Source organism: Rhinolophus sinicus, chromosome 14 (assembly GCF_057876585.1).
Source record: "Rhinolophus sinicus isolate RSI-liver-muscle chromosome 14, RSI-T2T, whole genome shotgun sequence".
Taxonomy (NCBI): Eukaryota; Metazoa; Chordata; class Mammalia; order Chiroptera; family Rhinolophidae; genus Rhinolophus; species Rhinolophus sinicus.
Window position 1 is genome coordinate 172,873,936 of NC_142514.1, and position 17,681 is coordinate 172,891,616.

General features: G+C 43.8%; 1 protein-coding gene across 1 annotated transcript in view; it reads left to right on the plus strand.

The window, feature by feature from the left end:
• The window catches only part of EXT2 (exostosin glycosyltransferase 2), a 124,384-nt gene that overhangs the window by 29,572 nt on the left and 77,131 nt on the right, over positions 1-17,681 (plus strand). The window contains exon 7 of the mRNA XM_019746443.3: positions 976-1,069. Coding sequence (XP_019602002.3) covers positions 976-1,069 — 94 coding nt within the window. The remainder of the gene's footprint in view (positions 1-975; positions 1,070-17,681) is intronic.

The following is a 17,681-nucleotide window of genomic DNA, read 5'->3' on the forward strand; positions in this document are numbered from 1 at the left end:
TCCCCGCCATCTCTAATCTGTTAGCAGATCCTGCCGGCTCTCTTCTCTCGTCACTTTCATCAGTTCCTCCCTCATAAGCCTCTCTTGCTTGGCTTTTGCGATGGCCTCCAGCTGTTCTCCCTGCCCCTGGTCTTGCCATCTGTAGTTTGTTCTAACACTTTAGGTAGAGTGATCGCGTTGGAACATAATCAGATCACACCATGCTTTGCCTAAAACCTTCCAGTGGCTTTCTATCTCAGTAAGAGTCCAAGTCCTTCCAGCAGCCTGGAAGGCCCTATAGGCTTTGCTGTGACCCTCCCTCCCCTGTTTCTCTTCTTTTCCTGGTATTCTCCATCTTCTTTACGGTTTGCCAGCCACACTGGCCTCTTTACTGTTGCTGGAATATTGTTGACAAGCTACTTCCTCAGGGCCTTTCCCTGGTTAGTCCTTCTGCCTGGAATTCTCTTTAATCTCAGGTGTTCTCGTGGCTCTCTCACACTCAGGCCTTCCGTGTCTGTTTTGCTCACTGTGGTGTTACCAGGACCTCGTTCCTAACAGGGGCTCCATAAATAGTACATGCTGAGTAAATGAATGGATTTGGGTATGCAGTGCAGCTAAAGGAGAAAAGTCACTGTTCCCTTGGAGCGGGCAATGGAGAGTGAAGGAGAGTGTACCAGGTCGGAGGGACTTTACACAGAAGCCGCGCGCTGGGCAGAGCCTGGTGTGTTCGCGTGACTGAAGGGGTGCGTGTGGCTGGAGCACACCGGTGGAGTGGAGGGAGGACGACAGATGAATGCAGAAGTGAGTGGGAGGTGAGGAAATGGTCGGCCATGAGGGAGGGAGAAGGAAGAGGGACTGCGCACCAGAAGGGGCTTGTGGCTGGAGGAGGTTTTGGGTATTGTTGTTCCTGCTTGTGAGAATTAAACAAGCAGTGTATTCAAAAGCGCTTTGTGAAAAGGGCTGTACTTACATAAATTGTTTTGCCACTGTCTCTAGAGCATCTGTGGTTGTGCCAGAAGAGAAGTTGTCAGATGTGTACAGTATACTGCAGAGCATCCCCCAAAGACAGATCGAAGAAATGCAGAGACAGGTAAGAGGCCAAGCAGCCCTGTTGGGGGGGTGACCTGCGTGATGTGAAAGGGCGGCCTTGACCACTTAGATACAGAGCGACAGCAGCTGAATGCATGAGTGGGGTTCATTTCATCCACTATCAACCGACCAAACGGAAAAGAGGAAAACAGTGTTAGGTGAGTTGGTCAAATAACATTTGATAGAATAACGATCAGAGATTTCAAAACACTTCTGAGGTTTTAAGGTCGTACCATAGTGTGCGGAGGACGCAAAGCTCAGCCACTGGACGGTGGTTTTCACAAAGCAGGTGACCGTTCTTGTGACAAGCCCGCCACGGAAGCTCGGCCTTTTCAGGATGATGCTTCCGAGTAGCTGCTGACCTTGAGAAGGTTGTTGTACAAGCTGGCCTACGTTCACAGTTCCGATGGCCTCCTCTCCCCCGGAACATTTCCATGCTCCGGCCGCCCCTCCCGGTTTTCTCTTCCACCTTCTGACGCTCCTTTCCCTGGGCTGCTCTCGACCGACGCACTCCACTGGGTGTCCCGTTTAGTCCTGCTTCCCTTTCCTTCTCCTGAAACAAATTTATGTGGGCTTAAACGTCAAGCAAGTTTTTTAAAAAAATGAAAAAGACTATCCTGATATTGTTAGTGGTTTAAAAGTTTTTATTTTAATATTGAATGTCAACTATAATTAACAAGTCGTCACGGGGCTCTGTAGTGCAGCCTGAGGAACATAGTCAGTAATGTTCTAATAACTGTAGCGTCGGGGGATAGTAGACTCATTGGGGTGATTGCGGTGGGAGTTATGTAGCTGGTCACTACTACGTATGTTGTTCTGTATGCCTGAAACTAATGAAAAATTAAAAGTTTTCATTTTTATCAAAATTGTCTGTGTGGGATCAGCAGGAGACAGGTTTGGAGAGTTCTCAGCATTGCGTGTGTAAGTATCTCACACATCCTGATTTCGGTTTGGCACCCTCACCCTCAGGCGGAGAGCCTGTATAGAACCTCGTCCAGAGAGCACCTCTCAGGCCTCTGTCCAGGTGAGGGCAGGGTGGTCACCTGGCTGTGTGGAATGGGGAGGGGATCTGGGCTTCTAACTGCTTCTTAAATGTATTTCGCTTCCTTAGCCCCGCCGTGAGCCCCGCCTGTCCCCCACTTGGGGTTGTGCAGTGGAACTCAGGTTTTTCTCAGCCGACTTAGGATACAGATGTCATGGGCCTGTAGGGTCGGCCTCCACTTCGTCTTCTGCTATTCAGCTTCCACATTTGGTTGCTGTTATCTTGTCTCCCATTCTCTTTAGAGCGATCATGCCTTAATTTTTAAAAATTTCGCATGTCATTTTCGGGTTTTAGGAGGGAGTGAAAGTTAGTGAATGTGTTCACCACCACCCCCCCACCCCCCCGGTTTATTATAGTTCTGAGCTTCTTCAATCCAAGAGATGGCCACAGCGCACAGTGATGAAGTCTGTAGGTTCTTCTCAGGCTGCCTGTGTGGAGTGCCAGCTCGGCTCATTACTAACTCTGTGCCGTTGGCCAGGAACTTGCCTTCTCTGGACCTCAGGAACTTCATCTGTAAGACATTTGGGCATTTGGATTTGAAAACCAATCACAGGTTGACTTTCGTCTCCCTATAGTTTTTTCATAGTATACTCATGTTTGTTTTAAGTTTCTGGGCTTCCCAGTTGTTCCTTAACTGCTGACCTCATGTGAGTTTTAGTGAATTAGAAAATCAGTCCAGAGATCTCTAGAATCTTGTCGTTCTTATAACTCATGCAGAAGAAAATGCTCCTGGAAGAGTCCTGGTGTCTGTCTGTGCTCTTTGTTTCCTTTTCTGGCATCGTGATTTACTGACATAACTACATAGAGAATCGGCTGCTAAATCAGATACTACCTTTTACTAGACTCTAGTCTTAAAAAAAACAAGGCGAAAGAACCCTTCCACCTTCATGTTGCGAGAGAGAACCATTTGGTTTTGGAGCAGAGCACCTTTGGCTAGCTTACAGGAGCACGGCTTGGGAGCCACAGGTCTGAGACGAGCTTGGCTGGTCATTTCCAGTGGCAGGCTCAGAATTGTAGAGCCGTTGAGAAGGGATGAATAAAGGCCATTTAAAACAGTGTGCTTTTAGGTTACTTGGGTTCAAAGAGACATACTTGGAGTCAAAAGACTTGGGTTTGAGCCCTGGCTCCGTCCCTATTAATTGTACGACCATGACAAGTTGCCAAAGCTCCCCGGGCTTTCATTTCCTCATTTCTGAAATGAGGAGGTTGGCTAGATCATCTCTCATTTTTCATCTTGCTGTTTGAAAACTCTTTGAAACTCTTGTCCTTAACAAGAGCATTTCTCTCCTTGACAACATTAATAATTAAATAGTCATCTCTTCTTCTCCTGAACACCTCTAGTCATGAGGGCCAGTTCCCTCCTCTGGGGTGAGTACCCTACATGATGTCAACTTGCAAAAGAAAGTCCATCTTGACACTTTCCTGCTTCCCTTTCTGAATCTCTCTTCTGCTTTCTGATGCCCCTTTTCTCTGTGCTACTTTCAAACCTTCTAAAGCACTCCGCTGCAATGCCCCATTTAGTCTTGCTCCCCTTTCTCTGAGTGTTCTGTGTTCTAAAAATGGCCTCTTTTCTTCTCCCAACCCCAGGTTTCTAGACTGGACTGATCTCAGCTAGAGGTGAGATCATTTGGTTGAAGTCACTCCAGACAGGTATGAAGGATGGCTAGGTTCAGCTACTAGATGCCAAGAGCACACCCTCCTCCCAAGTTGTGACAACCAAAAGTGTCTGTCCCCCATGGGACAAAATTGCGTTGATTGAGAACCACTGTTCTCTTGATAGTTAAGGTCTCATCTCTCTAAGATTAGAGAGAGTTCTTCTGTAGGACCCTTTCCAGAATATGCTGGACATTTTGCCCTCTGTTTACCATTCATCAATTTAACCTGACGTTGACAAGAGTAACTGAAAGAAGAGCATACACTTGGTTCGGGAAAGTTTTTACACCTTAATGGATTCTCTTCGGGGAGGTCAAATTTGGATCTTTTTGTAAGACAGACATGAACTTATAGGGAAAAATCTGTGCCTCCGTAGTTGATCCAGAGAGCCCCTGGTTGGTGACTTCAGAAGGACCTGAGACTGAGGAACAGTGATTTTCTTGCTCAGAACATTAGCTCAAGGAGCTGCATGGGCACTTGTAGCCAGCAGAGGGCTCCATCCACTTCTAAGTGACATTTTTGTTTCGACTGTGTTCCGTGTTTCCAGGAAATCCCAAAGGCCGTGAGCTGCTCTGCTGCTTCACCCTGACTTTGTCCTCATAGCCGCTCTCTAGAGACTTGTTCTTTCACAGGAGGAAGAAATAGTGCTTAGCAAGGCTTTCGCTCTCCTTAGGTGGAATACAGCCAGAGTTTCTGAATGCACCCCAACACTGTGGGGTGGGATCTCGGTGATGAAGGCATTGCAGCAACATTTTGCAGCTTAGAGTTGAGGATCAGCAAGGCTACCATCTGACCGATGTACACAGTGGTCCAGGGAGGCAGCGTGACTTGGGAATTAGCATGCACCACGGCAGGAAGACGTTGTGCCTGACAAGAGGTAATTACATTTTCCTCCTGACCTTAGATGTGGTAGTGAAGCGGCCATCAAGTTAAATACGGGGCTAAAGCCTAAAGTAAGTATACACTAGTTCAGCTAAGATTTTGGAAGAAAAATGCGTACAACCTGTGTCTCTGCTATCTGCTCCTGATGGCCGACGATGAGCGTGCTGACATTCATGGCATTGGACAAACTAGGGGTGGCTTCGAGGGTTTTTTGTGGGTAAGTTAAAAGCCAGTTCCTCCAATTAGTGAGGATAATTGTTACCTAAAGCTAACTTATCAGTCGGCGTTTTATTGTCCTATGAGCTCAGTGATCTAGTTAATTAATTAGTGAAGCCCTAATTAAGTGTTTTTGTTTTGTTTTTAAGGGGAGATGATGGGAGACAGTAAGAAATCTGTGGTCCTCACTCACCAAGGCTTAGCAGTCATCTTGGAGATACATGGGTATAATAAGCACAAAGAAAGCTGAGAAGATGGTGCAGATTTTCCCAAGTACATTAGGGGTCTGACGGGAGGGAGACGGTGTGGCACAGGGACGCATTTATTGGGGGGTAGCATTTGTGGTGGGCCTTACAGAGGGAAAGTCCCACCAGCCATCTTTCTCACAAGGGAAGGCAGAAGTATGCAACGATAGATCACTCATATCTCCAGTCTCCCTTGAATTACAATGAAAAAGCATCTAGGATCTTAGAAGACTGGATAAGCAGCAGTCTGTCTAGTTAGAAATGTTTGTGTGGATAGGGAGAAACGTGTAAATGGATCCCTAGTTTATCTGTTGAGTGGAGTTTCCAAACATTCTTTTATTGGTCAGTGGCTCCACCAGCAGTGACCTCTGACCTCAGCCACACTGGGAGGTGGAAGTCAGGAGCCTGCCTTGCCTTTGAACTCTCCTCTGTACTCAATTGACTCGGAGCCTTTGAGGTGGCAGAAACTTTCAGCATCCTCTTTTCTCTCTGGCCTCTAACGCTTGGATGAGGCAGAGTATCGCTTTCTTTTCGGTCCCTTGCACTGGTCCGTCTTGGTTTGCCGTCGTATTTCCCTGCCAAGCATACCAACTAGTGCTACGTAGGAGTACTTGACAATATAATGGGCTGATTAGGAAAAAGACAGAATGCTTCTCTTTAAGAAAACAAACCCCAGGCTTGCGGTACCCTCCCCTACCCAGACTATAGTTAGGCCTAGCAGACTACAGAACAGCAAATGTGCGTGTATACACCAGCGTGCAGGCGCTTCCTCTGGAGGAGAGCCCCTGAAACGAGGCTCTTATTTTATCTTGTGTATACATAATTTCAACACATTGAATTATCCCGTCTCCATAGCCATAGTAGTTTAGAAGTCACAAACTTGAAGGGGAGAAAGTCCACACGTGAGTGTCTCTGAGATGGCTCATCTGTCATTCTGGCATGAATGGAGAAAGTTGGAAAGCTATTTGAAAAATAGAACTCTCAGCACATTAGATATACAGCAGACAGCTTTGTAGGTTTCACTTTATCCTGTATCCTGGGTGTATCATTGTAAGATGGCAGAATCCCTCGATTCAAAGAAGTACATGTTTGTTTTGCATATTTTGGATTTCTGACATCCAAATGAGTCTCACCATCAGTTTGAACACTGAATATAGTTTCTATTTCTTCCTCCTAAAGCTGTTATTAGTGGGGCATCTTAAAATGGAGGAAATACAGAAATTGCTATTCTTGGTGATGCCCTGAATCTTTAAGTAAAGAGGTGTGTGTGTGTGTGTGTGTGTGTGTGTGTGTGTGTATCTTGTATATATTTAATATTGGCTCCTATATATATTTTATAAAGTTTTCTGTCTAAAATGTTTTAAGTTTTCATTTTTAGAAATTGTTTGGTGATTCCCCTAAAAGTGTAAACCCTTAGATGTCTGGAAACAAGCAGCCCAGACCCCTGTATTCTCTGAGGGTCCCCTGTGCTTGTGGCTTGACTCTTACGTCCGCTGACAGTTACAGAGCAGTCCGTGTCCCTTTCTCCCTCACTCCCCCACCCCCAACACACACCAGTTTATAAAACAATGTCTTTAAGCAGAGTAGTGACATGAACAGTTAGAAGAAGAAGCTGAATTTTTTAATGTGAGGAAACTGAGGGTAAAGAGACCGAAAGGAACCCTCCCAAGACCACACAGTGAGTGAGGGACAGACAGGAAGCATAGTCTGTTTTGCTGCCCACGACTTTATTCAAATCGCTGTGTGGCCTGGACTGAGGCTAAAAACCAAGACGCACTTCCCAATAATTCAAGCTAACTACTTATTGGATGGTCTTCTTAAAAGAGTGGTTACTTGAGACATTTTAGACTGGACACATCCCTGGAAATACATTATGAAGACTGTGGAAGAGGTTTCACTTTTGATTTCCAGGATCGATACTGTAATGTCTGTCATTCTTATTCCTGCGACTGTGAAATTGGAAATTTTTTATGTACATAAACTGAACTTTCAGGGCTTGTAAAAAATGCCTAGTATGCCTTGCCTTTCTTCCTCCCTGCACTCTCTATTCCCAGCATGCCACTCCAAGCTGTGTTTCCCAATCTCTGCTTTCGTACTTGCCCTAAAAAACAGCTATTGGATTGCTTACCCTTAAACCAAACACACTGACTTGATCCCTGGAGTTCTTCCTGTGAAACAGACAACTATGGTTCTGATACAGAGCCAGGCTCCTTGGCCAGTGGGAGAGCCTTGGGGATGAGTGTAATAATCACTTGATGGGATATTTTGAATTTCGTAATTTTTTTCAAAAGTACTGTATACTCTGTGTTTGAGTTTTCCTGAATGTATAAATCCATACTGTAAAGGAGACCGGCCAGTGTATATTGTTTAAAGCAGGATAAAATAAGGACTCATTTAATTGGAACTCTTAAGGAAGAGTAGTTTTATGTGTTTTAACTTTTTTTTCCCAGCTATAATATTAAGAACCTTATTGGAAAAAGACTTTTGCCAAGTATCTGATGGGAAGCCAAGAAAAGCATTTTAATAGAACTGTCTTAAATTTATAGTGCACTAGGGCCTGTAAATAAATTTTCCTGTCTTTAAGGTTTGGGCTGATTTGCAGTTATTTTGTACAGCTTCTGAGATTTAAATCCTCCCAGTCCAGATGGAGGGACCATAAAGCTGCTTTCCTTGGCAACCTTGGCATACCTTGTCCATGGCAAACATAAATGAGTAGTATGTGAAACTTAGTTTGTAAATTCTCACTTAATCTTACTGTAATACCAGTTTTGTTTTTGTGACATTTCCTAGAGCAGCCCACCTAAATATTTTCTAAATTTAAGAGAATTAGAATCCTTAATTTGATAATGCAAAGCAAATAAATATATATTAAGCACCTGCTTTGTTCCTGGTATTATACAGGCATATGGAAGGAGATTTAAAAGGTGGAGGGGAACCTTGACTTCTAAGAAAGTCCTCATGGAGCTGGGGAGAGTCCTGTCAGTAATATACAAATTAAAGGGCCAGCAGTGCTGTGCAGTCAGTTCTGTTGTGGGGGACATGGCCAGGGGCGGGGAGACGGGCTCAGGAATAGAACTGGAGGTGAGAGGAATCTTCAGGACTGGATCGTCTCAGGTTGGCAGAGAGGATGCTGTGGTAGGGCACTGACCTGGGGGAGGAGGGCGGCTTCTGTGAAGAGGACTCAGTAGGTGAGATGGAGTAGGTGGCAGGTGGGGGCTTTGAATACCAGCCACGGAGCCCTCTGTAGGGAATTAGAAGGAAGAAGGAAAGGATGTAAGATGACAGTGAAGAGGAATGAAAAGATGTGTGATGAAAGGGGAAAGCTGTACCAATTAAGGAGATTTAGGGGAGAATCACAGAGCTGGAAGGGACCTTAGAAATTATTCTACCTTTCCCTCGTATTGTACAAATCACAAGTAAGCCCTAGAATTTAAGTCATCTTGAGAATGAATTGTTAGGGCCAGAATTGAGCTTAGCTGGAACCCAGGTCTCCTGGCTCCTGGTCTGATGATTTTTTTTTTTTTTTTTGCATTGTCTACTGTCCTATTTTCCAAACTGAGGGTCATGATTCATTATTTGATCATGACATTAAATCACTGGTTCAAGACAGGCATTTTATTTTTAAAAAATAAAATATAATAAAAAGGAAAATATCAGTATGTTACCTAGTAAGGGTACATATTTCCTGAAGTCTTTGTTTCGGTTATATGTGTATACGTGTAGTGAGTTGCAGTATAAAATGCGTTTATGTGTTTCTTCGTGTGGGTCCCCGTCTAAAAGAGTGAAAAATGTTGGTAGTGGGAAGCACACGGGTCTTGGAGTTGGAGACACCTGCGCTCAAATCCTCGCTGTGCCGTCTGTCCACCAGCTTTGTGACTGTGGGTAAGTCACTTAACTTTTCCAAGCTTCACTTTTCTTATCTCAGACCTGGGACTCATAATACTATAGAGCGGTTGGATGATGCCCTGAAGGTATTTTACTTAAAGCGTCGAGATTCGGGTCTGCGTGCCTCATACCGGGGGCGATTTGGGGGAGCTCCGCCTGCATCTATGTTTGAATATTGGAAGGAGCCTCCTGGTATGGAGCTCGGTCTGAGGGAACCACAGTGAATTACCGACACAGATATATTATGCATTTGCTTCTGGGCTTGGAAACTGGAAACAGAACTTACTCCTGTGGGTTTTTGGTGTACTTTCTACATCTTGGCATGGAAGGCGGTTCACCTCTCTGTTTTTCTGTTAGGATCAGAATGGCTTATTAAAATCAGTGGTTTTCTAGCTGGCCTTTAAAAAAAAGATTCATTGGCACATTTGGATAAAGTCCTGTTACTTTTTCCCCTGCCCAGTGAGAAGAAATTTTATACTAAGTCTTTTTTTCCCCTCTCTTCTAATGTGTTCTCTGCCAAATCATGATTTTATTCATTTTCTAAATTAAAAAATAAACTTACACAGAAAAGTTGAAACCAGAATTGACATTCGGGTGGTGAACAGTTGAAAAATCTGAGTTTACTAAGTATGAACTAAAAGTAAAGGAAATTTTTATGTGAATTCAGGAGGCCCGGTCAGGTATCTTTTAGAAATCGCTGGCGGTCAGATCGTACTGAACGGAGAGTGAGTTCTAGTGTGTGACTTTCCTGGTGCTCTCTGCTTCTTCCCTTGTCCTCTTCTCCTCCTGCTACCTAGGCCTCCCTTCCCCCATTCCCTTCTTGCCAGCTCCATCCCGTATTTGAAATCCCGCTGGAGAGCAGAGACGAGAGCTTCATCCCAGATGATTTGGGCCAGGGGCTAAAACACTGCCATAAATCTGCAGCTCATTTTAATGCCACGTTAAAACAGTGTGAGCGGCTGGTTTCCGTGGCCCCTGCCCTCTTTCTTTATGGGCTTCTTTGGCTCTTCTTTTTAAAGAGGCCCTGCGGAGTCATTTTGAAGTTCTTATCAGTTTGCTGACAGCTATATGGGTCTTTCTGCCGAGTCCAGGAGCTCAGGCAGGCGTGTGAAACTTCTGATATTAAAATTGAAGAAAAATGCCAGGCAGAAGGGATTGGCGTGGTGCAGCCATGATTTGGAGGTAAAAGACTAGCAAGATAATTAACGTGTGCAGGTCCAGAACTTCACCATTGATTGGCCCAATCAATGTCTCTTGGTTGGTAGCGGCAGGGCAGAAGGGTTAGGCAAGGGAGGACTTTGCAAGGGCTTCTATTTTTATCCCCTGATTAGAAATGCCACTCTGTTGACAGTTTGTGCTTTCAAGCTTCAGCAAGTAAGTTGGGCAGCCCTGAAGAGTTAGGGGAGCCAGGTTTATAGTGTATTTTTTTCCAAAAGGCCGTCTGACTGGCTAGACCTCTGCTCGCATGTCTGCCAGCTCCAGCTTGCTGTCTCTGTGTCCACAGCTCACTGCTATCGAATTTAAAGCAACTTGCATCAGTCTGCTTTGCTGTCCCTTTTAGACCAGGTTGCTAACCCCTGGTAATCCTCCCCGAGCGCTCCATGGAAACGTCAGGCCCTCTATAAATGTCAGCCTGCGATGCTTGGCCCTTTGTACCCTCTCTGTTGCAGAGAAATGGACTGGAAGCTGCTCCTCCCTCTCCCCTACCACTTTTCTTTTCTTTCTTTGCTGGAAAACTCTTGCAGCAGACAGCTGAGGGGAAGGAAAAACCATTACCTGGATCCAGGCCAGCAGCTTGACGGGAGCTTCAAAATCTCTGGCATCTCTTGACCAGAATGAAATTTTTCCAAGCGTTTCAAAAAGTACCTCCTTACCCTCCTTCGATTCTCCTTCCACCTTTCCAGCCTTGATTTCCAAAGGGGCTGGGGTGGGTGGAATATGCCCTCAGAATGTACTTTGTGTCTGCCTGCTCTTTTTCTCCTAGCTAAAGCTTTTAGGAAGAGCTTAGTAGAGATAAGCAAAATCCAATGGATATATATATTTTTAACTGCTCTGTACCCATTTGGCACAAACAGATTATTTTTCTTTTTTCAAATAGTTTTGGACATGAGCAGTTTTTCGCAAGTGTGTTCAATTTAACATAGCCGTTTAACTTGAGGTTGAAGCAAAGGCAAGGAAGTTTTGTAGTAAGTTAGTGAAATTATATAGCTGTTGATCTAGGATTGATGATTTTCATTGAGCAAACAATAAAAAAATACTGGTTTGTTTTATTACTCATGTAGCTCCTGTGGGGAGAGTAATTAGGTATAAAAACCAAACGAGCAATAAAACAAAATGCCCCAAACTCCAAAGCGATAAAACTGCTTTTTCATACATTTCTGGGGACTAAATCGATATCCTATAATTAGTTAAGTTTAATGAGCTAGGTGCTATTGTTGTGGTATAATTTTAACAAACTTTTAAAAACATTTAACAAATAATTTAAGTATATTGGAAGTTCTCAGTAAATATATGATTATGAATACTCTTCATTACACAGCCTTTTCAAGGGGTCAAGGTAGAAGGAATGGTCCTGGTGTCCTCCGTGGAGAGAAGGGGTCAGGGTACAAGGAATGGTCCCGGTGTCCTCTGTGGAGAGCTGTCTCTAACGTCAATCATGGGTTAATCTCTTGTAATGAGTCCCCAGTATGGAGCGTTGCTTCAGAAAATGACCTCTCTAATAAAAGTGTTAAATATTAATTTGCAGCCTGTATAAGAATTGTCTGACTCTTTGGGGCTGGTTTCCCACAAGGTTGGACTATTTGTGAAGCATTTCTGAGAAATAATTGCTCATTACAGGAAACGCCGTGCAAGTTTTGTGAATTCATCATATACCTACATAGAAAAATATCTAGGTTTGTTTACAAACAATAAGTTGTAAATTATTAAGTGTTGATACACTGGGTAAAGAATTCATTGTTTTCAAGTCTTCAGTAAGGGTTAAACTGATCCATTGCTTTTCTGCTTGTATTATTAATATAGATTATTATGTGTGTGTTTTTAAAATAAATTTTATTGGGGACTATTGGGGGACAGTGTGTTTCTCCAGGGTCCATCAGTTCCAAGTAGCCGTCCTTCAATCTTAGTTGTGGAGGGTGCAACTCAACTCCAAGTCCAGTCGCCATTCCCAATCTTTAGTTTCAGGGGGCACAGCCCACCCTGGGGGAATTGAACCGGCAACCTTGTTGTTGAGAGTGCATACTCTAACCAGCTGAGCCACCCAGCCGCCCTTCTGGAAGCTCAGCAGCAGCTTGTTGTCTTCAGTCTACCTGTGGAGGGTGCAGCCCACTGGCCCATGTGGGAATCGAACCAGCAACACTGTTGTTCAGAGCCTGCACTCCAACCAAGCCATCCGGCCATCCCAGACTATTATGTATTTTCATATATTCTGTCTCCCTCAGCATTGCAGAGGTTGAGATAATTTGGAATTGCATAATTATTTTTGGCATGGCATAATTTTCAGTTTTATAGTAACACAATCTTATAATTCCATGCTTCTGTTCCTGAGAATGTAAGACAACAATCACATATTCATTTATCTTCACTTAAAGATCTGATACTGAATTAGACCAGGACTGGTACAGAAGTCGCTTTATATAAACCATTTCTGACAGTGCAGTTACCTCTCCTATAACTTAAAGTCTAATTTGTTACATGTAAACGTGTACTTCCCATGTTATTAAGGACTTTGCTAGTAGGAGAGCAGTTCACGTGTTACCTTTCAGATTCCGGTACTTTTATTAAAAGGAGCAAGTGTTTTCTTTACTTGAATATTTGAAGTCATGTACCTGTGCATTGAAGTGTTTTTAACTTTCAGGTTAGTTTGACCCGGTCTTGGTAATCATCTATATATATCGTTTGTATTTTAGAAAGATCTTGGGATTTCTGTTTTGAGCTGCAGACTGAGGGTTGAGTTCTGCAGTGAGGTGTTTTGGCATTTGATGGGAATGAGAAGACCTAGAAGCTGGTGACAGACTGAGGGTCAGAATAACATAGTCAAGGATTGCAGTGCGGAGGCAACAGCGGACCCAACCACGCTCTCTCGCTTAGAATAACCACAAATCAGGATTCCCCCAGATCTCTCAGCCTGGCAAGTTGTAGGTAACTTTCCATATGGTATAACAGCAAGCATACTCTTTGGAAATCGTTTTGGTGTAACTTGAAAATAGGAAACTATAGAAAAGAGAGAGTTCAGCTGTTTAATCAGCTACCATACTTAGCAGTTTTTAACTGTGAGATGCGGGAAGGATCATAATTCCCTATGGGGATTTTGAAACTTCAGATATCTTTCTCACTGCCACTCAAATTCTCAAATGCTTTCTGGGGTGGGGGGTGGGGACATGGACTTCTCTTGAGAGTCCCTGCCGTGATGCAGCTCCGTTACTCTTACGCCTCTGTCATCCTTCAGGTGAGAAGGAGCAGGGGAACAAGCTGAGAACCCAGTGACGTAGCATGTGTAGCTATTTCAAGCTTCTCCCTCTGTTCAAAGTCCCTGTTTGGGTAACAGTACATTGGGGTTCCTGCTCAGGATCAGCAGGAGAGCTTATCTTCATAACGATCAGAAGATGGAGCTTTCTAGCAGCAGACACCGAGTAGAGGATGCCTGTGACTCGTCGGGTGGAACAGTGACAGACAGCATTGCATGCACACTGTTCTCACATTCTCTTCTTCTAGGAGTGGATAGGAACAGTGGAAAGGGCTCCCATGCCCTGACTGCTGAGTTAGTAGCCACAGCCCAAAGCGAAGAACCTGCCAAAGAAATCGCCTTAGTTTTCTCTGGAATCCTACTCCTTGGGAGGCAGAGTAGAAGAGAACATTGCCCTTACGGGGCATGGCGTGATAGCTTTCGGGATGAAGTGAGCCTTCAAGTTCTGTCCTCGTAGTCCCTCCACAGAGTGTGTTTGTGTGTCTGTCTTAATTAAAAGGGGCAGGCCTTTCAAGTGTGCCTGGTTGGAGAGAGGCTTGTTTTATATTTGCCTTCCCTAATCAAACAAACTATGCTTGCTTTCTCCTGGCTTTAGCACAGCAAACATGGGAAATCTCCTCCCAGGCAGATTCCTTTGCAACAGGTTGACCCAAGCGGTGCTCCTATTTATTTATTTTTGATGGCGGATCTTGATTAAAGGTTTCCAATCCACCATTCAGCTATTCCGTGGAACCAACCAGAGAGAGAGCTGGTCAGCTGCTAATCACCAGAGAAGCTCCCTGATCTGACCTAGGAAACAAACAGTGTGACTCAGAGGCATGGATAACTCAGAAAACTGGGGACAGCAGACATGAGTCTCTAGTCACTTTGCTGAGAAGGTTTGACCAAACACGGTTTTATTGGTCAGTGGCTCCTGCTTTAGTAACCTTTCACCCCTATGGCTCTCAGAGGTGCAAGCCACTGGCCGGCCTTGCCTTTGAACTCCTCATGGCTCCTGCCACCTCAAAGGCTCCCAGACAGAGGCTGGTGTTTTGCTTGGGAACTCTCCTCACAGCAGGATGTCAGCAGTTGGGAAAACTGATCCATCCTTAGAACATTGACATATTTGAAGGTGATACCCCTGAGAATTGAAACCTATGGCTTTCTATTTCAGGAGCTGTCTGTCATATGTCAGGAAACATGACTCAGGCTACCCCGTTTCCCTCCTCGAGCCCTACTTGTTTCCCATAGGACAGGAGATCATAACGTTGGAGCATTCCCTGCAAGTACTCACAGAAGTCTCCCCACCTTCAAGCTCTTACCCTTTTGTATTCTGACTTGCCACAAGTCGCATTTATTTTGAAAGAATTTTTCTTTTAAATAGGATGGAAACATGCAAATCGTCGTCACTTTGGTGTCTGGGAGCGTAATTGTGAAGATGGCGTAGTGCAACTATCACAGGTCTTACATGTTCAATCCTAATGCTTCCCTATCAGACGAGCCCTACTTGTAAGGCAGCCCTGCTGCACTTTTCACTGCCTCCTAGATTCCATTCTACCTTCTGGAAATGCTAAATCTTGCAAGAGGACATAGAAATATCGTGGATTGCCCTCCGGCGTCTTGGCTTCCTGCCTAAGGAATAGGAGTGAAAGCTTTAGTATTGAAAGGCAAATCCAGGGACCCATGGGTGTTAGATGACTTCAATATAGCTCCTTTGGGCAAGAAATCAAACTTCTTATTCTAAGAATATTGAGAGAGAGATAATGTCTCTTCTACTCATGTTGCCTTTAGCTTAGAAAAGGAGCAAATGATCTCCATAGAGGTCCTCTGCTATTCTAGAATTCAAATAGAATGTTACTGAAAATCTTTAGCAGAAGGGCCCCTCTGGCAAGGTCTTTTTCTGCCTCCGAGCAAAGGTTGAGTTTTAGCAGGTACTCAGGTATCGGAAGAGCCAGACCTAAGTTTACTACTGTTTTGTTCTGTGGCCCTGAGCTTTTATTTCCCAGTTGGCAAAGCAAAGAGGAGAATTAACGTTTCGGTTAACGCCTGTGTCTGATACTGTACTGGGAGCTTCCTCATGAAAACCTGGTGAGGTAGTTATTCTCATTCTTACAAAGGAGGAAAGTGAACCTTAGTGGCCAATAGATGGCCTCAGGTTACAAAACTTGAGTGGCCAACTTGGGATTGGGAAGAATTTATGGCATGTGATTAAAAAGTGTCACGTTTATTTATAAAGTTCTGTCTTTCTTTGTTTAGAGCACCTTTTGAACTATTATAATCATCTAAAATATTTATAAGGTGCCCATGTTGCGTAAGATACTGTACATGATTCAGAACTGTATAAACTATGGCTCTTGTTCTCAATCAAGTAGCTGACAGTCTTGAATGGGGAGGTGTATAATGTCTATTAATGTCTGTATTAGTTTGCTAGGGTTGCTCTAACAAAACACCATAGACTGGGTGACTTAGGCAACAGAGACTTATTTTCTCACAGGTCTAGAGGTTGGAAGTCCACAATCAAGGTGTCAGCAAGATTGGTTTCTCCTGAGCCCTCTCTCCTTGGCCTGTGGATGGCCGCCCTTTGCTGCCTGTTTCCCTGTCATCCCTCTGTGTATGAGCACCCCTTATGTCTCCCTGTGCGTCCAAATTTCCTCTTATAAGGACACCAGTTAGATTGGATTAGGGCCCACCCTAAGGACCTCATTTTAAGTTAATCACCTCTGTAAAAGCCCTACCTTCAAATACAGCCACATTCTGAGGTACTAGGAGTCAGGCCTTCAACATAAACACTTTGAAGGGACACAATTGAGCCCATGCCAATGTTCGTATAAGGTACAAGAGCCAAAGCCAATAGTTGTCATTTAGTGGCTCAACTGAGATATAAGGGGGTTTGCTCCTTACTGTGGAATCTCCTTCTCAGGTGTTTTTTCCCCAACCTCATTCTCAGCTTCTTACCGGGTATGAGCAGTAGTAGTAGCGTAAGTCCAAAAAGGGGGTGAGAGTGGGGGACTAGTAACGCTTTCAGTACCACCTCACTCCACTGCTTATTGGAATACTGAGAATTGGCCTGTTGGGCTAAACTCAGAATTTGTAAGGTGATTTGCCCAGGGCACCAGTGAGCTAGGACTTATGTCATGGTCTCTAGTCACAACAGGATGACACATGTGTTATTAAAAGAGTTGATTAACTGAGCTACAAAAGCTCAGTTTTTATTTTGTTTTGTTTTGCTTTATCAATGGATTCTTAGAGGTGAGATTTTTTTTTTCATTGTAAGTTTGAATGTCACAATTCATGTTTTAATTAAAGGGAAGGTTAAAAGTATAGAATTATGAACTAGATTGAGAGCTTTAGGACTTTAAAAATGCTTGAGAATTTTAAAAAGATTTAATAATGCAGAAAACCTTTGGTTTGTGTTAAAAGTGATTCCTCATTCTTAAGCCTGTGTCACTCAAGCGGGTCGATTTGGGGACAGGAGGAATGGAGCGTAGTAGAGGAAATAGATCTATGAAAATAATGTGTTCCTGTTTCTAAAGAGAGATTATTAACTTATCCTCGTGACCGACCACACATGCTGACTCACCTACATACATTATCCGGACCAACCCCACCCCGACTCCTATATACATACCTGGCCCTCAGAATCAGTCCGGTTGATTGTGAGTTTCGTAGTGAATTGTAATAAAGAAAAAATCCGTTGAACAATTTTTTTCACTTTTTTCTTTTTGTTTCTAATGATATAAATCTGTCTCCCTGGTGAAGATTAAGTTCATGGCTTTAACTACTGTGTGTGTGTGTGTGTGTGTGTGTGTGTGTGTGTGTGTGTGTGTTTTAGAGCACTGGGTTCTCCTAGAGCATAAATTCTTTAGAAAATGGAGACACAGAGGCTTCGCTGTCTTTTGTGAAACATGTAGATAATCTCTCCTGAAGTTTTCCCTGTTGATCCATAAGTAGATCAGAGTTTACTGCTACCCCACTCCTTAACTCGCAAGCCATGATAATGTGCATTAAGTACTAAAGGGCTAAGCCTGGGACAGGGGTAGGATGTCTGTATTTTATTGACTTTTTTGTTGTACTCTGCATTGTTTTTCAATGGCAAATTTAGTGCCACTGTTGGGGCATTTAACATCTTATATTTTTGGACCTAAGAGATGAGTTTTATCTTTAATGAAGTAGTTTCTTTCATCTGAGCAGCTAAGCTACTTTTCAGGTGATATGAGACCACCCTCTCCCCTCCATAGAAAGTAGC